A 27,923-nucleotide genomic window follows, 5' to 3' on the forward strand; every position below is an offset into this window, starting at 1 on the left:
GAGAGAGAGAACGAGAGAGAGAACGAGAGAGAGAACGAGAGAGAGAACGAGAGAGAGAACGAGAGAGAGAGAGAGAACGAGAGAGAGAACGAGAGAGAGAACGAGAGAGAGAACGAGAGAGAGAGAGAATGAGAGAGAGAGAACGAGAGAGAGAGAACGAGAGAGAGAGAACGAGAGAGAGAGAACGAGAGAGAGAGAACGAGAGAGAGAGAACGAGAGAGAGAGAACGAGAGAGAGAGAACGAGAGAGAGAGAACGAGAGAGAGAGAACGAGAGAGAGAGAATGAGAGAGAGGAGAGAGGGAGAGAACGAGAGAGAGAGAACGAGAGAGAACGAGAGAGAGAGAGAGAGAACGAGAGAGAATGAGAGAGAGAGAATGAGAGAGAGAGAATGAGAGAGAGAGAATGAGAGAGAGAGAATGAGAGAGAGGAGAGAGGGAGAGAACGAGAGAGAGAGAACGAGAGAGAACGAGAGAGAGAGAGAGAGAACGAGAGAGAATGAGAGAGAGAGAATGAGAGAGAGAGAGAGAGAGAGAGAGAGAGAGAGAGAGAGAGAATGAGAGAGAGGAGAGAGGGAGAGGGAGAGAGGGAGGGAGAGAGGGAGAGGGAGGAGAGGAGAGGGAGAGAGAATGAATGAGAGAGAGAGAGAGAGAGAGAGAGAGAGAGAGAGAGAGAGAGATAATAATATGCTGAGCTTCATTGGTAAATGTTACAGCATCAGGGCCAATATTCTAAACAGTGGTCTGTAAAGTGAAGATAGAGACATTAAACACTGCACCCTAGCTGATTCTGTTAAATTCACTGGTGAGTAGAAATCAAGAATTGTGAAAGCTTTCAATATGCTGTCAATTTGAATTGAAACATCCTACATCTGTGAGGTATTAAATATATCTGATCTATAACTGAGCTGAGGGGGAAAATAAGTAGGTGGGTCACATGGATTTTGTTTCCATGGTAGCCAGAAAATCAACATGTTAAATCAATGAGTGGAAATTTACTTCACACGTTTATCACTGCAATAAATAATTACTCGAGTTTTGTAATCAAAAGTAGCAGAAACGCTGATCATGTCCATGATCCAAAACGACATAAAATCATAATATAAATCAGTACTACTTTCAAGAACACAAAATACAAATGAATCCTATTTTCTCAAACCACATGCATGTCATAATATATAAATATACTATTTCTCAAAAGATATCGGAGCAGTGACTGATTACCACGTTAGGAAGTTACCGTCACCCCGTTACGATTATTGCCACTCCTTTCACAACCCACATTATTTCAGTAAGCAGCATCTTCCCAGTTGTTTTAAGATCTACTACAATTAACACATACAGGACATAAGGATCACACTAAAATCCCTCTTTCAGGTCAAGAATTTCCAGCCAACTACCAATTCCTTTATGTTTGGCTTCAGAATCTAAAGCATCTTAGTGACTGGAAATGTGCAAAGTTAAAATGGATAATGAAGAGGGAGTGCAACCTGGGGAAAAAAATAGAACAAGGAAAGCCACATTTTAGCACCCTTAGCAGCTAAGGATGTTAAAATGGAAATGTACCACACTAAGGAGCAGTAGGACATTGATCCACAATGATGGATTTTTCATACAATGATACAGAATACTACTTGAGCCATCCCATATCTGGGAGAAGGGAAGAGAGTAAGCCAAGAGCCGTCAACTGGGGCCACTCTTCTACAGCCCATACCAATATATTTCCAACGACAAAAAGCAAGGAAGTTACGCTAAACCTTCATAAAACATGGGTTAGGCCTCAGCAGGAGTATTGTGTTCAATTCTGGGCACCACACTTTAGTTAAGATGTCAAGGCCTTGGGAGAGGGTGCAGAAGAGATTTGCTAGAATGGTAACAGGGATGAAGGACTTCAGTTATGTGGAGAAACTGGGGTTGTTCTCCTTCGAGCAGAGAAGGTTAAGAGGAGATTTGAGAGAGGTGTTCAAAATCTTGAATGGTTTTGATACAGTAAATAAGGAGAAACTGTTTCCAGTGGCAGAAGGGTCGGTGACCAGAGGACACAGATTTAAGGTGATTGGCAAAAGAACCAGAGGTGATAGGAGAACTTTTTTTAAAACACATGCAGGAAGTGCATCCAGCTGCAGCTACTGACAGACCGCATTGCGGCACTGGAGCTGCGATTGGATGCATACTGGAGCGTTCACGATGCTCAGGACATCGTGAATAGCACGTTTAGAGAGTTGGACACACCGCAGGTAGAGGTTGGACAGGAAGAAAGGGAACAGGTGACCAACAGGCACAGTACTAGGCGCAGGCAGGTAGTGCAGGGGTCCCCTGTGGCCATCCCCCCCTCCAACAGATACACCACTGAGTACTGTTTGGGGGGGGGGGGGGGGGGGGGGGCGGTGGCTTATCAGAGGAAGGCAGCAGCAGCCGCCAACTTCCTGGCACCAGGGGTGACTCTGCTGCACAGCACGGGAGGAAAAAGAGGGATAGAGCTATAGTAATAGGGGATTCTATTGTAAGGGGAATAGATAGGCGTTTCTGCGGCCGCAAACAAGACTCCAGGATGGTGTGTTGCCTCCCTGGTGCAAGGGTCAAGGATGTCTCCGAGCGGCTGCAGAACATCTTGGAAGGGGAGGGTGAACAGCCAGTTGTCGTGGTGCATATAGGCACCAACAATATAGGTAAAAAGTAGGATGAGGTCCTAAAAGTGGAATATAGGGAGTTAGGAGATAAATTAAAAAACAGGACCTCAAAAGGTAGTAATCTCAGGATTGCTACCAGTGCCACGTGCTAGTCAGAGTAGAAATAGAAGAAGGATACTTCAGATGAATACGTGGCTTGAGGAATGGTGCCAGGGGGAGGGATTCAAGTTCCTGGGACATTGGAACCGGTTCTGGGGGAGGCGAGACCAGTTCAAACCGGACGGTTTGCACCTGGGCAGGGCTGGAACCGATGTCCTGGGGGGGGTGTTTGCTAGTGCTGTGGGGGAGTGTTTAAACTAAAATGGCAGGGGGGTTGGGAACCTGAGCAGGGAGACAGAGGAAAGGGAAACAAGGATAAAAGCAAAAGATAGGTGTTGAGATACTGCGGCAAACGTGGGAGTCGAGACCAGAGTTAGTGAAACACAACTGCTTTAATCAACCTCATGGCAAAGAGGAACTGGAAAAGCCCACGCAACCACTTAAATACTCCCCAGACAAGAAGTGCTCCCGGCAGCCTGTCCCTGCGGGAAACAAGTTGCTGGAGGAAAGGGCCCCCGGCTGGGGGCGTCTGCTTAAACTGTCCGTGCCGCCGTGAGCGGATTATGTCCAGTGGTGACGTGTCGCCACAGAGCTCCCCCCAGAATCCGCTTTGGAGGAGTGGACGAGTCGTGACGGTGGTCTAACGGTTCTGCCGGAGCGGCTCTTAGTGGTCGCCGGTCTAGTTGGTGGGGCTGGGCGGTTCGCCGCCAGCTGTGCTGGCTTGCTGGCAGGACGGCCTCTAGTTGGAGGTCGGGCCACGGGGACCTGTTCCCCTGGTTCTGTGTGTGCTGGTTTGAGCCGGTCGATGGAGACTGTGTCGACCCTGTCACCGAGTCGCAGCTTGAAGACCTTGTCCCCGGTTTGTAGTACCTCGTACGGTCCGTCGTACGGGGGTCGCAGGGGTCTGCGTCGTGTCGCACGAAGATGAAGCGTGCCTGCTGTAAGTTTGGCGGGACGTGAGGTGCGAGTTCGCCGTGTCGGTTGACCGGAAGTGGGGCGAACTGTTGAGCGGAAGAGAAAAAAAAGAGTTGAGCCGCTGCTGTTCGGCCGACCAAGGCGTGGTAGCCTCCGGAAGGAATTCGCCTGGGACGCGCAGCGGTTGTCCGTAGAGTAACTCCGCTGCCGAGGACTGGAGGTCTTCCTTGACCGCGGTGTGTAGGCCTAGTAGCACCCATGGTAGGCGGTCAGTCCAGGTACTGTCCTGCAGGCCGGCGCGGAGTAAGGCCTTGAGTGACCTGTGGAAGCGTTCACAGAGCCCATTGGCCTGCGGGTGGTACGCCGTGGTTCGGTGGAGCGTCACCCAGAGGGTTGCGTGCTGTGGCCGTCCAGAGTTCGGAGGTGAACTGGGCGCCTCTGTCGGAGGTTATGTCGGCTGGTACGCCGAACCTTGCGACCCAGGTGTTAACAAACGCCCTGGCGATGTCGGCTGTGGTGGTGGAGGGCAGCGGCACTGCCTCGAGCCAGCGTGTGTAGTGGTCGACGATCGTGAGGAGATAAGTTTGGCCTTGCGATGTCGACGTGTACGTGGTCGAAGCGGCGGCTGGGTGCCTTGAAGTCTCCATGGGGTGCTTTTTTGTGTAGCTGTACCTTAGCCCGTTGGCAGGCGAGGCAGGAGGTGGCCCAAGTCCGAACATCTTTGCGGAGGCCACGCCAGACGAAACGCTGGGAGAGGAGTTTGACGGATGCGCGGGCACCTGGATGGGAGAGCGCGTGTAGCGCGAAGATGCGGCGGCGCCAGGTTGCAGGGACGACCAGCCTGGGTTGGCCGAGTGAGACGTCGCAAGTGACTGCCGTGGCTTCGGGCCCGTGCGCGACCTTGGCTAGGCATAGCCCTGGCAGGCTGGTAGCCGCCGAGAGGAGGTCTGGGTCCGTGAGCTGGGCCGCTGCTAGTTGCGCGTAGTCGACCGCGAGGTGATTCGCGCAGATGGCGGGACGGGAAAGGCAGTCGTCGACAACGTTGTCTCTACCGGAGCCGTGCTGGATGTCCGTAGTAAACTCAGACACGGCCGTGAGCTGGCGTTGCTGCCTAGCGGACCAGGGTTCGGTGTGCTTGGCCATCGCGTATGTGAGCGGCTTGTGGTCCACGTACGCGGTGAAGGGGCGGCCCTCCAGGAGGAACTTGAAATGGCAGACCGACAGGTGGAGCGCGAGGAGCTCGCGGTCGAAAGTAGAGTATTTGACCTCTGGAGGGCGCAGTTGGCGGCTGTGGAAGGCAAGTGGCTGCCACGCGCCATTGACCCACTGCTCGAACACGGCTCCGACCGCGTGGTCGGAGGCGTCGGTGGTGAGCGCGACCTGGGCATCGGCCCTCGGGTGCGCGAGCAGGGTGGCGTCGGCGAGCGCGTTTTTGATGGCGTCGAAGGCGGCTGACGTGTCAGTGGTCCAGGCTACGGCCATCTTGCCGGGTTTACCTCGGAGGGAGTCGTATAGGGGCTTCATGAGGGCTGCAGCTCTGGGGATGAACCTGTTGTCGAAGTTCACCATCCCGAGGAACTCCTGGAGGCCCTTGATGGTTTTGGGGCGGGGGAATTGCTGGACGGCCTACACCTTGTTGGGCAGGGGAACGGCCCCAGCAGGGGTGATGTGGTGACCGAGAAAATCGATCTCGGTTAGGCCGAATTGGCACTTCGCCGGGCTGAGGATGAGCCAGTGTTGGGCTAGGCGCCCAAACAGGATGCGAAGGTGTTCGAGGTGTTCCTGTTAGGAGGAGCTGGCCACGAGAATGTCGTCTAGATAGACGAATAGGAAGTTCAGGTCCCGAAGGACTGAGTCCATAAGGCGCTGGAAAGCCTGGGCTGCATTCTTGAGGCCGAAGGGCATCCTCAGGAACTCGAACAGGCCGAATGGGGTGATGACGGCCGTTTTGGGGATGTCCGCGGGGTGTACGGGGACTTGGTGGTAACCGCGCACCAGGTCGACCTTGGAAAAGACGGTTCGTCCGGCCAGTCGGGCCGAGAAGTCCTGGATGTGTGGCACCGGGTATCGGTCGGGGGTGGTGGCGTCGTTGAGGCGGCGGTAGTCCCCGCAAGGGCGCCAGCCTCCGCCGGGCTTGGGGGCGATGTGGAGGGGCGAGGCCCAAGGGCTGCTGGAGCGGCGGATGATGCCGAGTTGTTCCATGGTGGTGAACTCGGCCCGCGCGATTTCCAGCTTGGCCGGGTTGAGTCTGCGGGCGTGGGCAGAAACCGGGGGGGCCGGTGGTGGGGATATAGTGCTCCACACCGTGTTTGGCGGCTTTGGCCGAAAAGGTCGGGTTAGTGAGGGCGGGAAACTCGGCTAGAAGTGCCGAGTAGTCGTCCGTGGCTCTGGCGAGGCAGTAGGTCGTCAGGCCGGCCGAACGGGCCGGGGTGAATGCGCCAGGGATGGGGGCCATAGTGTTGATGTCGACGAGGCGGTGCCTCGGAATGACAAGGAGGCCGCGGGCGCATAGGAAGTCGGCGCTGATGAGTGGGCAGAGGACCCTGGCTGTGAGGAACTCCCAGCGGTAGCGGCGGCCTGCGAGGTCGAGCGTGACAATGCGGGTGCCATATGTGCGGATGTCAGAGCCATTGGCTGCGGCCAGCGTGATACCCCGTGCGCCGCGTTGGATTTCGAGGGCGGAGGCGGGGGTGATGCTGTGCTGGGCCCGTGTCGCACAGAAATTGGCGGTTGGTGCTGTCGTCGGTGACGTACAGTAGAGGCCCCTTTTGCCCCGCGGCCATCGTGGGGGCCGGTGCGGGGGGGGGGGGGGGGGGGCTTTGAAAGTGCGCGGTGGCGTGCAGCGTTGGGCCCTAGTGCCAAAACTGGTGTGGTAGTAGCAGTGACCCGGAGTGGTAGTGCGGTCGGGCCTAGTGGGCCGGGAAGACTGCGTGGTCGTTGCCGTGAGGTCGGGCGCGATGTCGCGGGCGGACTGCGCAGAGAGCAGCCGGTCGGCCTTTTCGGCTATCTCATTCAGGTCCGTGGAGCCAGATTCCACAATGAGCGGGCGGATGCTGGCGGGGAGCTGCCGAATGAAAAGCGTGCGAAAGAGGGCACCGGTGTTTTTGTCGTCCGAGAGGGACAGCATGTGGGAAAGCAGATCTGACGGTGAAGCGTCACCAAGGCCGGGGAGGTCGAGGAGTTGGCAGTTGCGCTGCTAAGAGGACGTTTGAAATTTTTTAAGGAGCGCAGCCTTCAGATGTTCGTACTTGCCTTCCACTGGTGGCTCCTGCAGCGCTGCCCAAACCTTGGGGACTGTGGCGTAGGTGAGAGAGGCGACGAGGTAGTCGTACTTCGTGGCGTCGACTGTAATGTTTTTCAGCCGGAATCTGGACTCGGCTTCAAGAAACCAGGCTTCGGCCAGGTTCTCCCAGAAGTCCGGTAGTTTAACCGTGACTGCGTTTGTATCCGCCATGCTAGCTTAGGATTCGTCCTGAGCGTCGGGGTCACCAGTGTTGAGATACCGCGGCAAACGTGGGAGTCGAGACCAGAGTTAGTGAAACACAACTGCTTTAATCAACCTCATGGCAAAGAGGAACTGGAAAAGCCCGCGCAACCACTTAAATACTCCCCAGACAGGAAGTGCTCCCGGCAGCCTGTCCCTGCGGGAAACAAGTTGCTGGAGGAAAGGGCCCCCGGCTGGGGGCGTCTGCTTAAACTGTCCGTGCCGCCGTGAGCGGATTATGTCCAGTGGTGGCGTGTCGCCACAGGAAGGAGAAAAACAAAAGTGGCAGTCAGAGAAATCAACGGTTTAAATCAAACGTGGCCACAGTAAATAATAATTCTAATAGGTCTAAGAGCGTTAAAAAAAACAAGCCTGAAGTCTTTGTGTCTTAATGCGAGGAGCATTTGTAATAAGGTGGATGAATTGGCTGCGCAAATAGAGGTAAATGAATATGATTTGGTTGGGATTACAGAAACGTGGCTCAAGGATGGCCAAGACTGGGAACTCAACATCCAGGGGTATTCGATATTCAGGAAAGATAGGCAAAAAGGAAAGGGAGGTGGGGTAGCATTACTGGTTAAAGAAGGGATTAACACAATTGTAATGAAGGATATTAGCTCTGATGATGTGGAATCTGTATGGTTAGAATGGAGAAATACCAAGGGGAAAAAAATGTTAGTGGGGGTGGTATATAGACCTCCAAACAGTAAGGCGGAGGTTGGGGATGGCATTAAAAGGGAAAGTAAAGCAGCGTGCAATAAGGGCACAGCAGTCATCATGGGTGACTTTAATCTACATATAGATTGGGCCAACCAAATTAGTAACAATACTGTGGAGGAGGAATTCCTGGAGTGTTTACGGGATGGTTTCCTGGACCAATATGTCAAGGAACCAACCAGAGATCAGGTCATCTTAGGCTGGGTATTATTTAACGAGAAAGGATTAATTAGCAATCTTGTTGTACGAGGCCCCTTGGGTCAGAGCGATCATAATATGATCGAATTCTTCATTAAAATGGAGAATGAAGTAGTTGACTCAGAGACTAGGGTCCTCAATTTAAATAAAAGAAACTACGATGGTCTGAGGAGCGAGTTGCGTAGGTTTGATTGGGGAATGGCACTCAAAGGTTGACAATGGATAGGCAATGGCAAACATTCAAAGACCGAATGGATGAGCTACAGAATTTGTTCATCCCAGTTTGGCATAAAAATTTAAAAAAGGTGACTCAACCGTGGCCACCAAGGGAAATTAGGGATAGCATAAGATCCAAGGAGAGGACATATAAATTGGCCAGAAAAAGCAATAATCCTGAGGATTGGGAGCAGTTCAGGATTCAACAAAGAAGGACAAAGGGATTAATTAAGAAAGGGAAAATAGAATATGAGAGTAAGCTTGCAGGGAACATAAAAACTGACTGTAAAAGCTTTTATAGATATGTGAAGAGAAAAAGGTTGGTGAAGTCAAGCGTAGGTCCCTTGCAGTCAGAATCAGGGGAATTTATAATGGGGAACAAAGAAATGGCAGACCAACTAAATACATATTTTGGTTCTGTCTTCACAAAGGAGGACACAAATAGCCTCCCAGAGATGCCGAGGAACATCGGGTCTGATGAAAGGGTGGAACTGAAATAAATCAGTATTTGTAGGGAAATGGTGTTAGGAAAATTGATGGGACTGAAGGCCGATAAATCCCCAGGGCCTGATAATCTACATCCCAGGGTACTTAAGGAAGTGGCCCTAGAAATAGTAGATGCATTGCTGGTCATATTCCAGAACTCGATAGACTCTGGAACAGTACCCATGGATTGGAGGGTAGCTAATGTTACCCCACTATTCAAAAAAGGTGGTAGAGAAAAAGCAGGGAATTATAGACCGGTAAGCCTGACATCGGTAGTGGGAAAAATGCTAGAGTCCATTATAAAAGGTGTAATAGCAGAGCACTTGGAAAGCAGTGACAGGATTGGACAAAGTCAACATGGATTTACAAAAGGTAAATCATGCTTGACTAATCTACTGGAATTTTTTGAAGATGTAACTGGTAAAATAGATAAGGGAGAACCAGTGGATGTGGTGTATTTGGACTTTCAGAAGGCTTTCGATAAGGTCCCGCATAAGAGATTAGCGTGCAAAATTAAGGCACATGGGATTGGGGGCAAGGTATCGACTTGGATAGAGAACTGGTTGGCAGACAGAAAGCAGAGAGTTGGAATAAACGGGTCATTTTCCGAGTGGCAGGCAGTGACTAGTGGGGTACCGCAAGGATCGGTCCTTGGGCCCCAGCTGTCCACAATATATATTAATGATCTGGACGAGGGAATTGGATGTAATATCTCCAAATTTGCAGACGACACAAAGCTGGGTGGGAGGGTATGCTGTGAGGAGGATGTCGTGAAACTCCAGTACGATTTGGACAGGTTGGGTGACTGGGCAGAAACATGGCAAATGCACTAAAATGTGGATAAATGTGAGGTTATCCACTTTGGTGGCAAAAACAGGAAGGCAGGTTATTTGAATGGCAATAGATTGGGAGAAGGGGAAGTACAAAGAGACCTGGGTGTTCTTGTGCACTAGTTGCTGAAGGTAAGCATGCAGGTGCAGCAGGCGGTTAAGGCAGCAAATGGCATGTTGGCCTTCGTAGCAAGAGGGTTCGAGTACAGGAACAAGGATGTCTTGCTACAGTTGTACAGGGCCTTGGTGAGACCGCACCTTGAGTATTTTGTGCAGTTTTGGTCGCCTTACCCGAGGAAGGACGTTCTTGCCATGGAAGGAGTGCAGTGAAGATTCACCAGGCTGATACCTGGGATGGCAGGAATGACGTACGAGAGAAGATTGTGTCTGTTACGTCCGTGAATGATTAAGACACGGACCAGCAGGAGAGAAAACAAACAAGTCTTTACTGGTGGAAGTCAATAGTGAAACTAACAAACAGAGGCTCTCTAGCGCCTTTTATACAGGGGTGGTCACTGCCGGTACTGCAGTCCAAGACCAGTTATTCTCTTAAAGGTACATACACAACAATTCCTCCCCTTTTAGATAAACAGTACATAACATTCATTTAACAACTAAATGATAACGAATTACAATCACAATTACAGTTGCTATATACATTAGCTGAAGTTAATCAATTATAAATTCAGTCTTTGAGGAGGCTTCCTGATTCTGTCTGGATAACGCCTCTTTGGGGTATCAGGTTCTTCTGGCAATGTTGCGTCGGGATCAATGTCTTTGTTTGGTTCATCTGCTTCCAATATTACCGGTTCTGCGGTAGCTGCAATTGGAACGTCAATTTCATTACCAGGTGTAGAGTTGACATTTTCCAGTGACTCTAGAATCTGGTCAGCATGGCGTCTTATAATGCTCTCCCCAACGTCCACGGTATACATGAGGTCCTTGTCGTGTACAAATCGTTCCTGGCTGCCATTTCTCAGTGCGGTAGTCGCGGGCCAAAACTGGTTGACCTATCTTAAAACTCCTGGTCGGCCTTTCATTCATATTCTGAAACTGCCTGTTCTCCACATCTCTTCGGACGTTTGGCTTAACCAAATCCAAGCGGCATCGTAGTCTTCGATTGAAGATCATGGCTGGAGTTTGGTTGGTAACCGCATGTGTCGCATTCCAGTAGGCAAACAAGAAGTTGTCCACCTTGTGTTGTAGGGGTATATCTTCATTACACATTGCCTTGATAGCCTTCTTGAATGTTTGGACAAACCTCTCGGCCAATCCATTAGTGGCTGGATGATATGATGCAGATGTGTAATGCTTAACACCATTGTTCTTTAAGAACCTCCGGAACTCTTCAGACACAAACTGTGGTCCATTGTCAGAGCAAATCTGTTCAGGCAGCCCATTCCTGGCGAATATGGTTCGCAAAACTGTGATAATTTTTTCTGTGGTGGTTGAGGACATTTTTATTACCTCTGGCCACTTTGAATATGCATCCACTGCAATTAAAAACATCGAGTCCATGAAGGGACCAGCAAAATCAATGTGCACCTGTTGCCATGGAGATGAGGGCCACGCCCATGGATGCAGAGGAGCTTGTGGTGGGGCGTTTTGGACCTTCTGGCATCCTGCACAGCTCTTGGTCATCTCTTCGATTTCTCTATCGATTCCCGGCCACCACACAAATGCTCTGGCTAAGTTCTTCATTTTTACCCCACCCAGATGACCCTCATGAAGCTCATTGAGCAGTCTATCCGTCAACTTAGGTGGAATTACTACTCTGGATCCACACATCAAGGTCCCTCTGCACACTGACAGCTGTTCTCTTCTCGGTGAGAATGCTGGCAGCAGTGGTTCGCCATGTGCTGGCCATCCCTTCACCGTTAAATCATAGACCCGTGATAGTGTCGGGTCATTCCGTGTTTCCTTTTCTATGTTTGCATTCGTCACAGGGAGACATTCGACTCTGGTCGAGTGGAATAACTCCATTGGATCCACTGCAAGGTCTTCTTCTTCCACCGTCGGCAACGGTAGGCGTGACAATCCATCAGCATTTCCATGCTGTTTAGTTCCTTTGTACTCGATGTCATATTGGTGTGCCCCTAGGAAAAGGGACCATCTCTGCAGCCGTTGTGCCATCATTATCGGTACGCCCTTCTGAGGGTTGAAAATGGAGACAAGAGGTTGATGATCGGTTAGTAGAGTAAATTTTTGACCGTGCAGGTCGTGATTGAACTTCTTCACCCCCCACACTAGGCTGAGGGCCTCTGTCAATCTGAGCGTAGTTACGCTCGGCAGAAGTTAACGAGCGTGACGCAAAAGCTATCGGCCTCTCTAACCCATCAAGGAACTTATGTGACAGTACCGCCCCAATGCCGTAGGGAGACGCATCACACGCCAGTCTGATCGGCAGTGCTGGGTTGTAGTGAGGCAATACTTCCCTTGAAGTGATTAAGTCCTTACTCTTCTGAAACGCACGCTTACAATCATCGCTCCATTTCCATGCTACCCCCGTTCGTAGCAGGGCGTTCAGTGGGTGCAAAATTGTCAACAAATTCGGCAAAAACTTATGATAGTAATTCACCAATCCGAGGAATGACCTCAGTTGCGACACATTTTCAGGCGCTGGGGCCTTAACAACCGCTTCAATTGTGTCAGGGGACTTATGTAACCCCTCTTCAATCACGTGGCCACAATACAATATCTGTTTCTTAAAAAATTCGCACTTGGGGCGGTTGGCTCGCAGCCCATGTTCCCGTAGTCTAGTGAGCACCTGTTCTAGGTTGTTAAGGTGTTCACTGTCATCTTCACCTGTTACAAGGATGTCGTCCAAGTAACACTGAGTCCCGGGAATCCCTTGCAGGACTTGTTCCATCGCTCTTTGCCATATCGCCGGAGCCGATGCTACTCCGAATACCAATCGATGATACTGGTAAAGACCTTTGTGAGTGATTATCGTGAGATACTTTCAAGAGGACTCTTCAACCTCCATCTGCAAATATGCTTGTGCTAGGTCAATTTTTGTAAAACGCTTCCCTCCAGACAGTGAGGCGAAGATGTCTTCTATCCTTGGAAGAGGATATTGTACTGTGTGAAGGACAGGGTTCACCATCACCTTGAAATCCCCACAGATGCGAATCTTCCTTGGCTCTCCGGACTTACCTGGGTGTCCTTGTGCACCAGTCGCTGAAGGTAAGCATGCAGGTGCAGCAGGCGGTTAAGAAGGCAAATGGTATGTTGGCCTTCGTAGCAAGAGGGTTCGAGTACAGGAACAAGGATGTCGTGCTGCAGTTGTACAGGGCCTTGGTGAGACCGCACCTTGAGTATTGTGTGCAGTTTTGGTCACCTTACCTGAGGAAGGACGTTCTTGCCATGGAGGGAGTGCAGCGAAGATTCACCAGGCTGATACCTGGGATGGCAGGAATGACATATGAGGAGATTGTGTCGATTGGGCTTATACTCACTGAAGTTTAGAAGATTGAGAGGGGGTCTCATCGAAACCTATAAAATTCTGTCAGGCCTGGACAGACTAGATGCAGGAAGGATGTTTCTGATGGCCGGGGAGTCCAGAACCAGGGATCATAGTCTTAAGGATAAGGGGTAAGCCATTTAGGACTGAAAATGAGGAGGAATTTCTTCACCCAGAGAGTGGTGAACCTGTGGAATTCTCTGCCACAGAGGGCGGTGGAGGCCAGTTCATTAAATATATTCAAGAAAGAGTTGGATATATTTCTTAAGGCTAAAGGGATCAAGGGATATGGGGAGAAGGCAGGGACAGGGTACTGAATTTGGATGATCAGCCATGATCTCCTTGAATGGCGGAGCAGGCTCGAAGGGCCTACTCCTGCTCCTATCTTCTATGTTTCTATGTAATGTGCTGCCTGAAAGGGTGATGGAAACAGATTCAATAGTTACTTTCAAAAGGGAATTGGATAAATACTTGGAGAGAAAATATTTGCAGGGCTATGAGGAAAGAGCAGTGTGGTGGGACTAGTTGGATAGCTCAACCAAATAGCTGCACAGGCACAATGGGTCGAATGGCCTCCTTCTGTGCTGCATCAGTCTATGAGTCTAAATGAATCTATGTCATTAGAGTTTGCACCAGGAGCTTGAAATTCCAATTTTAAGCCTGCGCTTTAAACAGAGACATGTGGAAATAGGAGGATACCACACTCATCTCAGTGTATAAACACAATCACACAATTAGGACTAGTGCAGAGTGTTTATTTTCTATCCAATTCCACTTTATTCCACTCTTTAAATGTGAGTGTGATTGGAGTGTTGCAGGTTCTCTGATGGTATCACGTGGTATCACTTGATTTTCTAATGCACTAACCCTAATTAAAAGTACAAACTAAGCATTCACCTTCCTAAACCAGGGAGGCTGAGGTAAACTCCAGCATTCCCATTGCTACAATGACTATCAGCTTACTCAGTGCAAACCAGGGATCATCTTGGTCTGTATGACTCCACTGCAAATAACAGTGCATTTTTCCCCACTGAGGGAACCTTGCAGTGGCCCACTTATATGCTAAATAAATTAAAGCAAACAAGTTAAAATTTAAAAACTGCTGTAAAAATACTGAACCTACCTTTTATTCATACGTACAATTGTAAAGGAATAGTTAAAGAATGTTAAGGGTGCCACAAAGTCTGTTCCATTCATTACAACTGTAATTTTTTTTTATATACCTCTGGCCCAGAGTAATCATTCTAGCTTTCTATCACAATGGGAGTAAAGCAAACATCACACTTGGCAACAGCTTCTTCTAAAATGGTTTGAAGACTTTGCATTGCTAACTTAAAATGTAGTCATACTTCAAATATTAGCAACATCTCAAAAGTGTTCCTGAGACATGGGTAAATAGCCACTATTGAACATCATTAAAAGTCAGTTCAAATTACCAATAAAAAGATGCCGTCTATCGGGTGGCATTTACAGAGTGGGCACAAACTATGCAGCAATAACTGCAGCCAATCTAATTTTACAAGCAGAACCACTGAAATGACGACTGCACCGAAACTGCAAGCAAATTCAACGGGCTGACTTGTCAATTGCAGCAGTGTGAAATGGGCTAGAATGGCAAGCCTTTCGCTATTTCTAATTCAACTCTGCGGACAATGCTTTATTACATTTTAAAAAAATGTTCCTTATTGGCTTAGTAATACAGAATTCTTACAGGAAATGTACGTGCACCCTGCAAAAAACCGATTTGAAAGTTCTCAATTTAGTAGTTTTCATTTTAGCCAGGAGTTATACAGACACAAGAGAGAGGAATTTTCATAGAAGTACAATCTGGGCTTCACGAACCCATCGAGACCAGGAAGGGGTAAGATGAACGGTGCATGATATTCTTACCTTTCAGACTGCTTGCTCTGGAAATGGCCCACTGATTGCACTAGTCTATGGAGAAATTATGGGTAGATTTGTACCAAAAATATCACAATCATCATAATTTAAAAACAAAACGACTCAGATTTACAAACAGAATTATAATCTTGGAGTTGAGTCTCAGACTTGGTATTTTCAATTTGACTTTACTCTGTAGATTTGAGTGCCAAAACATTACCAGGGATTAAAACATTTTCTATTTTTTTTCCCTTAAGATTATTTGAATTTAGATAATCAGCCTTAAATCCTGAAAGAAAAAAAAAAGGATAAAAACATGATTCATGCAGTGCAATATTTATTTTACAGAACTGTTAAATGCAATGTTGGGAGTGGATGGTAAATTTCAAGACAACATTAGGCATGTATACTGCAATATATATCCAATAAAAATACAAAATGAAAAGCTGTACTTCAACAAGCAGGAACAATTCATGGGAGAAGTTCTCATTTCACTTGGGGTTAATTGAGGTCATTAGTATATCAAAAAGCTTTTCAGGAAAATGAGAGCAATATATTTCTACAGATTTCAGAACAGTGGCACCCCCACATCCAGCAGAGATCACATTTCTTCCTACACAACTTTTTAAAACAAATATATTCTCTCTCTCCCTCCCCAATGAACTGCATTCACAATATCAATAGAACCTGAACCCCACACACCGACATCCCCATCCTTTCAAAATTCTGCATAGTTTAGCCATTATTATCTTTACAGCTTAATATTAAAATGAAGTGAAGGTAGGAATTTTTGGCAAATAAGCAGGTAAACCAAATGCAGCATAATCGTAAACCGTGGCACTGACCATCACGTGCCAAAAATTACAGAAACGCAGTAACATTTTCATGTTTGATTACAATATACATCTCATCCACAATATTATGGTTGGTCTCCATATGAATGGCATGAGAGAGTAACTGAATGCAGCCTCTTATTCATACCAGTACAGGAAGATTCCTAAATAACCTAATTTACAGAATGTTACATTGCATGAGGTCAAAGTAGTGGAATACAAAAGGTTTTGGAGGGGGGGGGGGGGGGGAGAAGAAACACAGCTAGTTTATATACACTTAGATAGATTAGATACTGGACTATAGTTTCCTTGCTCTTTTGAGAAAATTATTAGCTTAATAGAAACCAAGGGACACATTACATGGAAGAGGTTTTGGGGAATGAAAATAGAAAATAAAGACCATATTTTTCTACATTCTTGGTGGATACGTCAGTTTTGGGGAATACATTTTGTGGAAAAAGGCACAAGAACAGCATAAGCAGGGGCAAGATACACTTTACAATCATGGAGATGTTTAGTGTGATGAAATTACAACATGGAAACAGACCATGCAGTCCAACCAATCCGTGTTGGTGTTTATCCGCCATGGAGTAGTATTCCTAATCTCGTGTGCGTTCTGTTCCCATATTCCCCTTTCCTTCAACCACCTATCTTAAATGTCGACATGGTCTCTGCTGCAATCATTAATCCTGGTAGTGCATTCTACGTAAGAACATAAGAAATAGGAGCAGGAGTAGGCCATACGGCCCCGCGGGCCTGCTCTGCCATTCAATAGGATCATGGCTGATCCGAATCTAGACTCACGTCCACTTCCCTGCCCTCTCCCCGTAACCCCTAATTCCCTTATCTGCTAGGACAATGTCTATCTCCATTTTAAATTTATTTAATGTTGCAGCTTCCACACCTCTCTGGGGTAGCAAATTCCATAGATTTACTACCCTCTGAGTGAAGAAGTTTCTCCTCATCTCAGTTTTGAAAGGGCAGCCCCTAGTTCTAGTCTCACCCATCAGTGGAAACATCCTCACCGCATCCACCCGATCAAGCCCCCTCACAATCTTATATGTTTCGATAAGATCGCCTCTCATTCTTCTGAACTCCAATGAGTAGAGTCCCAATCTACTCAACCTTTCCTCATACGTCAACTCCCTCATCTCTGGAATCAACCGAGTGAACCTTCTCTGAACCGCCTCGAGAGCAAGTATACCTTTTCTCAAATATGGAAACCAAAACTGCACGCAGTATTCCAGGTGTGGCCTCACCAATACCCTGTATAACTGCAGCAAGACTTCCCTGCTTTTATACTCCATCCCCCTTGCACTAAAAGCCAAGATTCCATTGGCCTTCCTGATCACCTGCATACTAACTTTTTGTGTTTCATGTACCAGGACCCCCAGATCCCTTTGTACTGTAGCACTTTGCAGTTTCTCTCCATTTAGATAATAACTTGCTCTTTGATTTTTTCTGCCAAAGTGCATAACCTCACACTTTCCAACATTATATTGCATCTGCCAAATCTCTGCCCAGTTAGCCTGTCTATGTCCTTCTGCAGGTTTTTTATGTCCTCCTCACTCACTGCTTTCCCTCCCATCTTTGTATCGTCGGCAAACTTGGATATGTTGCACTCGGTCCCTTCCTCCAAATTGTTAATATAGATTGTAAAGAGTTGGGGTCCCAGCACTGATCCCTGTGGGACACCACTAGTTACTGATTGCCAGCCCGAGAACGAACCATTTATCCCAACTCTTTGTTTTCTGTTAGACAGCCAATCTTCCACCCATGCCAGTATATTACCCCCAATCCCGTGATTTTTTATCTTGATCAGTAATCTTTTGTGTGGAACCTTGTCAAATGCCTTTTGGAAGTCCAAATACACTACATCCACTGGTTCCCCTTTATCCACCCTGTATGTTACATCCTCAAAGAATTCGAGCAAATTTGTCAAACATGACTTCCCCTTCGTAAAACCATGCTGACTCTGTCCTATTAAATTATGTTTATCCAAATGCTCTGATACTGTTTCCTTAATAATGGACTCCAACATTTTGCCAACCACAGATGTTAGGCTAACTGGTCTATAGTTTCCAGCTTTTTGTCTGCTTCCCTTCTTAAATAAGGGTGTTACATTAGCAGTTTTCCAATCTGCCGGGACCTTTCCTGAGTCCAGGGAGTTCTGGAAAATGATCACCAATGCATCCACAATCCCTACCGCCACTTCTCTCAAGGCCCTAGGATGTAGGCCATCAGGTCCAGGGGATTTATCCGCCTTAAGTCCCATTATTTTACCGAGTACCATCTCCTTAGTGATTTTAATCGTGTTTAGCTCCTCCCCCCCAAATTGCCCCCTGTTTGTCCAGTGTTGGGATATTTTTAGTGTCCTCTACTGTAAAGACTGATACAAAATATTTGTTCAGCGTCTTTGCCATCTCCATGTTCCCCACCACTAGTTTCCCAGTCCCATCCTCTAAGGGACCAACGTTCACTTTAGCCACCCTTTTTCTTTTTATATAGCTGTAGAAACTCTTGCTATCTGTTTTTATATTTTTTGCTAGTTTACTTTCATAATCTATCTTCCCTTTCTTAATTAATCTTTTAGTTATTGTTTGCTGGCTTTTAAATGCTTCCCAATCTTCTATCCTCCCACTAGATTTGGCTAATTTATATGCCCTTGTTTTCAGTCGAATACTATCCTTTATTACTTTACTAAGCCACGGGTGGCTGTCTTTTCTTTTACTCCCCTTTTTCCTCAGTGGAATATCTTTATCTTGAAAGATGTGAAATATCTCCTTGAATGTAGACCACTGCTCTTGTACCGTCTTACACTTTAATCTGTTTTCCCAGTCCACTTTAGTCAATTCTACTCTCATACCTTCATAGTCTCCTTTATTTAAGCTTAGTATGCTGGTTTGAGATCCAACTCTCACCCTCAAACTGAATTTGGAATTCAACCATATTATGGTCACTCATTCCAAGGGGATCCTTTACTAGGACATTTTTTATTAATCCTGTCTCATTACACAGGACCAGATCTAAGATTGCCTGCCCCCTGGTTGGTTCAGTTACATACTGCTCAAGGAACCCATCCCTAATACACTCTATGAACTCTTCCTCAAGGCTGCCATGCCCAATTTGATTAGTCCAGTCAATATGAAAGTTAAAATCCCCCATGATTATAGCTGTTCCCTTATTACAAGCCCCAACTATTTCCTGATTTATACTCCGACCAACAGAGTTGCAACTGTTAGGAGGCCTATAGACTACGCCCACTAGTGACTTTTTCCCCTTCTTATTCCTTATCTCCACCCAAACTGTTTCACTATCCTGATCCTTTGACCCAATATCATTTCTGACTATTGCAGTGATTCCATCCTTGATTAACACAGCAACCCCACCTCCCTTTCCTTCCTGTCTGTCCTTCCCAATTGTCAAATACCCTTGTATGTTTAGTCTCAGTCCTCTCCATACAAAGATTCGCCTGCTCTGTCTTAAACTTCTTACATTTAAATCATATCTATGCCCCTTTTTTCCTCACTTCTACCATGTACAAACATCATGACACTATGCCTACTTTGAATGCAATTTTATGGTTTCAGTAACAATTTCACTTAACTACAAAGACGTGAAAAGTGTCAGGAAATGGGGTTACAAGGCCAGCATACATCTTCAAACAAGACAGACCTCATCAAGGCTTTCCCTTGAATCCTTGCATTTAGATAGCGCCTTTAATGTAGGAAAATGTTCCAAGACACTTCACATGAATGTAAACAGCAAAAAACTGACACCAAGCCAAAGGATAAGATATTAGGAGGGGTGACAAAAAGCTCATCAAAAGTAGTTTTTTTTTTTTTTAATATAAATAAGAGGGTCTTGGAGGAGAGCGGTGTGGAGAGGCAGAAGGAGAGACTTCCAGAGCTTAGGTGGCTGAAGGCACGGCCAATGGTGTGCAGAAGGGACACCACAGTTGGAGGAATGCAGAGAATTTGGAGGGTTGTAGGGCTGGAGGTGGTTACAGAGATAGGGAGGGGCAAGGCCAAGGAGGGATTTTGAACACGAGGATAAGAATTTTACATTCGAGGCACTGGTGGATCGGGAGCCAATATAGGTCAGCGAGCAGAGGGTTAATGGGCAAGCGGGACTTGCTGCAGATTAGGAGCCAGGCAGTAGAGTTTTGGATGAACTCAAGTTTATCGAGGGTGGAAGTTGGGATTCCAGCCAAGAGAGCGTTGGAATCGTTAAGCCTGGAGGTAACAAAAGCATGGATGAGGGTTTCAGCAACAGATGGGCTGAAGCGGGGCAGAGACGAGCAGAGGTGGAAATAGGCGGTCTTTGTAATGGGAGAGGTTATGATGTTCCAAACTCAGCTCAGAGTCAAATCAAACGCCGAGGTTGTGAACAGTCCGATTCAGCCAAAAACAGTGGCCATGGAATCAGTGGTGTGGCAACAGATTTTTTTCTGCTCATTTATTCTCAAATAATGTGGGCTTCACTGTCAAGGCCGGCATTTATTGCCCATCGAGTTGCCCTTGTACAACTGTCGCTTTAGGGGGCAGTTAAGAGTCAACCATGTTGGTCTGGGACTGGTGTCACATATAGGCCAGACCGTGTAAGGACGGCAAGTTTCCTTCCCTAAAGTGAACCAGTTGGGTTTTTACGACAATCTGACAGCTTTTTATTTCCAGATTATTATTTTTTTTTTTTTAAAATATAAACTGAATTAAAAATTCTGAAACTGCCATGGTGGAATTTGAAATCACGCCTGGATTAGTGCAGGCCTCTGTCCAGTAACATAACCACTACACCACAATACCCATGCGGGAGCTGAAGACAATGGCTCTGGTCTTAATGTTTAATTGGAACAAATTGCAAAACTGCATTCCTTGGCACATTTTGATATCAAAGATATTTTAAACTTTAATGTTAGTTAGTTCATTGCAACACTAGACTGATTCTAGAATATTGTTATAACCCACTTGTGTTGTGCGGCAGATATCCTTAGTTGGTGTAACAAGTGAGCGCGCCCCATGCTAAATAACTACACTCTAATAAGAGTTCAGATAATGGTAGCATTCAAACACAAATTTTAGTAACTTATGAGCAAAGCCAATAATTTAGCTAGTAAGTTAAAGGAGTGAATTCTAAGACCCAAATTAGAACACTTGGCACCCTTTTAATATGGAGTATTATCAACAGTGATTAAGACAAATATTTTTAATCAAAACACCCCTTTTGAAATTCACTGGCAACCAAATTGCAGTAAAAAGAACAAATGTTCAGCAATAATTAATGCAAACTTAAAAGGAAAACGAAAATGTAGATGGAGTAACTTCTCCCTCCCCTCCAGTTGTTATTTTTTTAAGTCTATTTGCAATTTAGTACAATTTCCCCCAGCTCCATAGAGACCTGCCCTTTCTAATCTCTGAACTCATGGCAGAATCACTCAGCCAAGATAAGCTATCTGCCCAGTCAGCAAGTAGCTACATTCAAGACCAGAAAGATCACAAATCAGGGAGCACCCAAGCCTGAAGACATCAATGAAGCAACTCTGTAGCAAGTCTGAAAATCCAATATGGTGGATTTACATGTAACTGGGAAATATAACTGAACAGCAAATATCTTCTAACGGTAGATATTTTAGGAAAAGAGTACAATAATGAAAGTATTAATTCCCCAAACACTTAACTTCTCTTCTGAGAAGCCAAGCAAGCATGTTTTTTTAAAAACAAAAATCTCTCTAAAATTGAACTTTGAAAGCCTTATGAAAGCAGGAACAAACATTTAAGAGGAAAGGAGCTTATGTAAAGAATGAATTTGATTAGCCCATTGAAAAACCTGATCTCTTAACCTTTAAAGAGCTCCGACTTTGCCGGCAAAACCTACCATTATAACATTTGTTTTACTAGCTAAATTTTAACTTCTTTCAGCCAAATTACTATTAGCTAGCACAGATCATATTTGTTTCAGAGCCTTAAAAGATATTCAAGTAGATGCAAATGAGAAATTGCTTCAAGCCATTTGAAGCCCAGGTTAACCAATTCTTGCATTTAAAACATTTTTTTAAAACAAGTATTTTCTTTTACCAAGCTCACAATAAAAATGTGGCGACTTACCCAAGGCCACACTCGTTCATTGTTAAGCCCACATTCTTCCCATACTTACCGGTTTCCCAAGACAGCTCACCCATTTAAGGCACATTAAACATTTTGGAGCACATGCCCTTTGACAGCTCAATAGTTCCACGTGCCTGAATGAGTGGATAAGGGCATGAAGCACCATAGCAGGATTGCACATTAGGATCTGGGATTGGATTCTGTCCAAACTAATGGGATAAATGTCACCTTACTTGGACAATTGGATGGGTGCTATACAAAATGAGTTTAAGGCCTTCGCAAATGAGTTCCTGGAGGCCACGTGTCCATAACACAGAATTACCCGTAATTTGATATAAATAAGCAACCCGAAAGGATGTCTGATGCAGGAATTGGAAACAGAATAGAGTAGTTTCTCATCACCAGAAAGGCTGATTGGCTGCAACTCCCAGTAGCATTCTCTGACCCTCACTTCAAGATTAGAAAAAAAGTAGCAATATTGAACATGGTGTCTCATAAGCAGCGAGGAGAAGCTCGTTCTAAAAGGCTATCTTGACAAGTATGCAAAGCAAGTGTCTACAAAAGGCACCTGTATTTGGTATTTACTGTTTGGAGATCACAATTTTAAGAGGCATGTTACATATTGTTACAGTACATCCATGCCATCTTGTCAATTCTTAAAATCCCATTTATACCCTTTCAAAAAAAATTTAGGAAAGGTTTCCCCATGCACAAAATATAAGAACAGATAAGTAATCTATTCCCAGTCCTTGGCTGATGTTGCCCTGTAGCCACTAGGGGGTATATAAGAGTAGCAAGGACTGATCTACCCCTTGAATTTCCTCCTTTAAAGAAGGATCTTCACTAAGCAGCTTCTCCATACAGCCCTCTGCCCTAAAGAGGATAAGATCAATGTAGTGAAATAACAGCCAGAATGTCCAACCACAATCTAACAACTTCCATTTACATATTGCACTTAATTTTAAAAATGTCCCAAAGTGCTTCACAGACAGGCATATGGAAAATGGATGCAAAGCCAGAAACCGAGAGATGAGCAGGGGTGTCCAAAAGCTTGGTCAATGAAAGAAGTTTTGCGGAGGTTTTTAAAAAAGGAGAGAAGAGGTGGAGAGGAAATTTCAGAGAGCATGACCCAGGCAAAGGAATCAAGGGGTATGGGGAGAAAGCAGGGACCGGGTACTGAATTTGGATGATCAGCCATGATCGCATTGAATGGCAGAGCAGGCTCGAGGGGCCGAATGGCCGACTCCTGCTCCTATCTTCTATGTTTCAACCGAAAGTTCTACTGCCAATGGTGGTAGTGAAGGCAAGAGGGGGAGTGCATAAAAGGCCAGAATCAGAGGAACATAATATTAGAGGGGGAGGGGCATAGGGCTGCACAAGGTTGTCAAGATAAGGTTGGGCAAGGCCAAGGAAGAATTTAAAGACAAGGATTTAAATTTAAGATGTTGGGGGCAGGGAGTCAATGCAGATCAGTGAGTGGATCAAAATACTTGCAGAAGAGGTTTGGACAAGTTAGAGTTTAGAGGATAGACAGCAGGAGGCCAGCAAAGAGCAATGGATTAGTCACATCTGGAGGTGACAAAGGCAGGTATAATGGATTCAGCGATAGGGACAGAGGCAGGCAACGTTGCAGAAGTAGAAGTAAATGGTGTTTATGATAGAGAGGGTAAGACAGCTGAAGTGCAGTCCAGGGTAGAAAAGGATGCCGAGGTTACTAACTGTCTGGCTCAGCCCGAGACAGTAGCCAAGGAGGGGGATAGAATCAGTGGCAGGGGACAGAGTTTGCGGTACAAGATAGTAAAGCTGATGGAGGTAGTTGAGGGATCGAGGGGTGGTGGAGAGGATGAGTTCTCAGTGGAGTACCGAGGGAGTGCTGCACTGTTGGAGGTGCCATCATCACATTGCTGTTTGTGGGATTTGCGGTGTGCAAATTGGCTGCTGATTTTCCTACATTACTACACTTCAAAAAGTACTTCATTGGCTGTAAGTTGCTTTACATAGAAACATAGAAGATAGGAGCAGGAGTAGGCCATTCGGCCCTTCGAGCCTGCTCCGCCATTCAACGAGATCATGGCTGATCATCCAAACCCTAGCACCCGGTCCCTACACTGACAGCCATCCCACCCAAGCCCTATCCCCGTAACCCTGTAACCCCACGTATTTAATCCCCCCGAACACCAAGGGTCAATTTTTATCATGGCCAATCAACCTAACCCGCACATCTTTGGACTGTGGGAGGAAACCGGAGCACCCGGTCGTGGAAGGCGATGTATAAATGTAAGTCTTTCTTTTAATGTGTTTCTGCCTTGAAACAATGTGGATAGTGCACAACATTTAATCCAAATTCATTTTATACAATGTAAGTGGCCTTGTAACTCTTGCGGCAGGCTGCATTACAGGGCCACACAAAAAAGACTTTAATAATGTCACAAAATATATTGCCACTAGGTCATGTAACGTTCCACCTCATCCGAATTTTACAGCCCAGAAGATAGCCATTCGGTCCACTGTGCATGTGCTAGCACTCCAGGAACTACTCTCCATCCCATTCCACGGCCTTTTCCTTATAATTTTTTTCTTCTTCAAATATTTATCCACTTCACTTTTAAAAGCCATTACCTCTAGCTGCTTCTGGTGCAGTTTCTGATGGGGCATTCCATGCAGTTAACAACTCTGCCGTAAATTTTTTTCCTAAACTTTAATTTTGTTGCTTTGGTGATGATCTTAAACACAAGACCTTTAATTACTAACTCACTAACCAGTGGAAATAGTTTTTCCCCCATTTACTTTAAAATCATTCATCATTTTAAACACCTATCAGAGCTCCTAACCCAATGAAAAGAGCCCCAGGTTCTCTAGTCTCTCCTCATAAGCAAAGCCTTTCATCCCTGGTATCACCTTACTAAATCTCTTCCAATGCATGGACATCTGTCCTGAAGTATGGCAGCCATGTTCTAACTTAGGGCGAATCAAGGATTTATATAGGTCGGCATTACTTTCCTTTAGCAACCATTTACAAAATCTAGCATCTCTTCTAATTATCATATCTAATTGTACTTCTCCTGGTTCCCTTTTATTCCTACTTTTGTGAAAGGAGAGGCAAAGTACTCATTTAGCACCTCAGCTATACCTTAATGAGATTTCCTCTTCTGTTTAATTGGACAATTCCCTTTCTTTAGCCAGTCTTTTACTTGTTAGGCAAATGGGCAGAGGAGATGCTTCAAGGACATCCTCAAAGCCGCCTTGAAAAAGTGCAACATCCCCAGCCCAAGACCGCACAAAGTGGAGGAGAAGCATCCGGGAAGGCGCCGAACATCGAGTCTCTTCGCCGGGAGCAAGCGGAAGCCAAGCGCAGGCAGCACACGTCTACCCAAGCACCCCACCCACCCGCCCCTTCAACCATTGTCTGCCCCGCCTGTGACAGAGACTGTAGGTCCCACATTGGACTCATCAGTCACCCGAGAACTCATTTTTAATGTGGAAGCAAGTCATCCTCGGTTCCGAGGGACTGCCTAAGACGAGGGAAATACAAAATGTATTATTTTTCATGTTCCCTGCCAGTCTTTCTTCATACCCTCTCAACTTTTCTAATTTCCAATTTTGCTTCTCCTCTACATTTTCTATACTCCACTTGCTTATACCATACTCCACTCCTCTCATTCCTCCTCGGCTCGTCTACTGGAGCCGCTGAAGTGCAATGCCAACATCAGAGGACACTATGCACCTCCACTAGAGCCTAGGGTCAACCTTAGCTGGCTGATTGTCGGCGCTTCACTCCTTGGCCCTCTGGACAACCTCTGCTGACACACCAGCTGATACATCGCCTCACAGAAGGACTCCTGGATCCATCCCCCTCTCCCCACAATGGTTCATGGACGCTCAAAGCTGACGCCACACTATCTACAAATTGACCATCCAACCACATGACCTCAGATGTTAGCTTTGTTTCATAACGTCACCTGGAAAGGTCTCCCTTAATCTCGGTCATGCCTATGTAACCCAAATTCTTATGTCCATTCACGTGCCCATTTTGGCTGCTGCTCCAGATCTGAGCCGATTATGCTAGCCCCCATTTTTGGTGCCCTTTGGACTCTTCCTGAATTTAAATAAAGGAAACTACGATGGTATGAGGCGCGAGTTGGGTAGGATGGATTGGGGAATGTTACTTAAAGGGTTGACGGTGGATAGGCAATGGCAAACGTTTAAAGATCGCATGGATGAGCTACAGAATGTGTTCGTCTCTGTTTGGCATAAAAATAAAACAAAGGTGACTCAACCGTGGCTAACAAGGGAAATTAGGGATAGCATAAGGTCCAAGGAGAGGACATATAAATTGGCCAGAAAAAGCAGCAAACCTGAGGATTGGGAGCAGTTTAGGATTCAGCAAAGGAGGACAAAGGGATTAATTAAGAGGGGGAAAATAGAGTATGAGAGTAAGCTTGCAGGGAACATAAAAACTGACTGTAAAAGCTTCTATAGATATGTGAAGAGAAAAAGATTGGTGAAGTCAAGCGTAGGTCCCTTGCAGTCAGAATCAGGGGAATTTATAATGGGGAACAAAGAAATGGCTGACCAATTAAATACATACAGGAAACTTTGTGCTATCCGGCACCGAGCTGTTGCCGTCCCATCAAAACTGCCGGACAAACCAGCGCTAATGTTGAAACATACGGAGATTTTGAGCTCCGTATCTGGCAACAAACCCTGTTGCAGCTTCTAAACAGTCGGCCGTACCTTGCAAGCATCTCTGTAGCTTAGCAACAGCTTCAGAGAGACCTTGCAGAGCCTGACTGGTGAAAAAAAAGCAACGAAAAGAAAAAAAAACTAACGAAACGGCTCCTGATTTTTGCCAGTGGCTCAAGCATTCCGGACAGTTAACCTCCGGATAAACCAAAGTTTCCTGTGCTTTGGTTCTGTCTTCACAAAGGAGGACACAAATAACCTCCCAGAGATGTCGGGGAACATAGGGTCTAATGAGAGGGAGGAACTGAATGAAATCAGTATTTGTAGGGAAATGGGGTTAGGGAAATTGACGCGATTGAAGGCCGATAAATCCCCAGGGCCTGATTATCTACATCCTAGGGTACTTAAGGAAGTAGCTCTATAAAGAGTAGATGCATTGCTTGGTCATCTTCCAAATTCTATAGATTCTGGAACAGTTCCCATGGATTGGAGGGTAGCTAATGTTACCCCGCTATTCAAAAAAGGTGGTAGAGAGAAAACAGGGAATTACAGACCGGTAATCCTGGCATCAGTAGTGGGGAAAATGCTAGAGTCCATTATAAAAGATGTAATGGCAGAGCACTTGGAAAACAGTGACAGGATCGGACAAAGTCAACATGGATTTACAAAAGGTAAATCATGCTTGACTAATCTACTGGAATTTTGAGGATGTAACTGGTAGAATAGATAAGGGAGAACCAGTGGATGTGGTGTATTTGGACTTTCAGAAGGCTTTCGATCAGGTCCCGCATAAGAGATTAGCATGTAAAGTTAAAGCACATGGGATTGGGGGCAAGGTACTGACTTGGATAGAGAACTGGTTGGCAGACAGGAAGCAAAGATTTGGAATAAACGGCTCTTTTTCCGAGTGGCAGGCAGTGACTAGCGGGGTACCGCAGGGATCGGTGCTAGGACCCCAGTTATTCCCAATATATATTAATGATCTAGACGAGGAAACTAGATCTAATATCTCCAAGTTTGCAGACACAAAGCTGGGTGGGTGTGTGTGCTTCGAGGAGGATGCCGAGAAACTCCAGTATGATTTGGACAGGTTGGGTGATTGGGCAGATGCAGTATAATGTGGATAAATGCAAGGTTATCCACTGGTGGCAAAAACAGGAAGGCAGATTATCTGAACGGCAATAGATTAGGAGAAGGGGGAGTGCAACGAGACCTGGGTGTCCTTGTGCACCAGTCGCTGAAGGTAAGCATGCAGGTGCAGCAGGCGGTTAAGAAGGCAAATGGTATGTTGGCCTTCGTAGCAAGAGGATTCAAGTACAGGAGCAAGGATGTCTTGCTGCAGTTGTATAGGGCCTTGGTGAGACCACATCTTGAGTATAGTGTGCAG

The 27,923-nt window shown here is 46.2% G+C and overlaps 1 protein-coding gene across 5 annotated transcripts in view; it reads right to left on the reverse strand.

Annotated features, from left to right (window-relative positions):
* The window catches only part of sufu (suppressor of fused homolog (Drosophila)), a 148,546-nt gene that overhangs the window by 22,845 nt on the left and 97,778 nt on the right, over window positions 1–27,923 (reverse strand). For 3 of the 5 annotated variants that reach the window (XM_085994298.1, XM_085994302.1, XM_085994300.1), the window contains 2 exons: window positions 14,926–14,970; window positions 9,864–9,959 (listed from right to left, as the gene is read on the reverse strand). The exons of 1 other annotated variant lie outside the window; for it this stretch is intronic. In XM_085994298.1, the coding sequence (XP_085850424.1) occupies window positions 9,864–9,959; window positions 14,926–14,970 (141 nt within the window). The remainder of the gene's footprint in view (window positions 1–9,863; window positions 9,960–14,925; window positions 14,971–27,923) is intronic. One more of the 5 variants, XM_085994299.1, reaches the window with a different exon arrangement.

The sequence above is a fragment of the Somniosus microcephalus genome, chromosome 8 (genome assembly GCF_052327205.1).
Source record: "Somniosus microcephalus isolate GS21.2 chromosome 8, FLI_Smic_1.0, whole genome shotgun sequence".
In the NCBI taxonomy this organism is placed as follows: domain Eukaryota; kingdom Metazoa; phylum Chordata; class Chondrichthyes; order Squaliformes; family Somniosidae; genus Somniosus; species Somniosus microcephalus.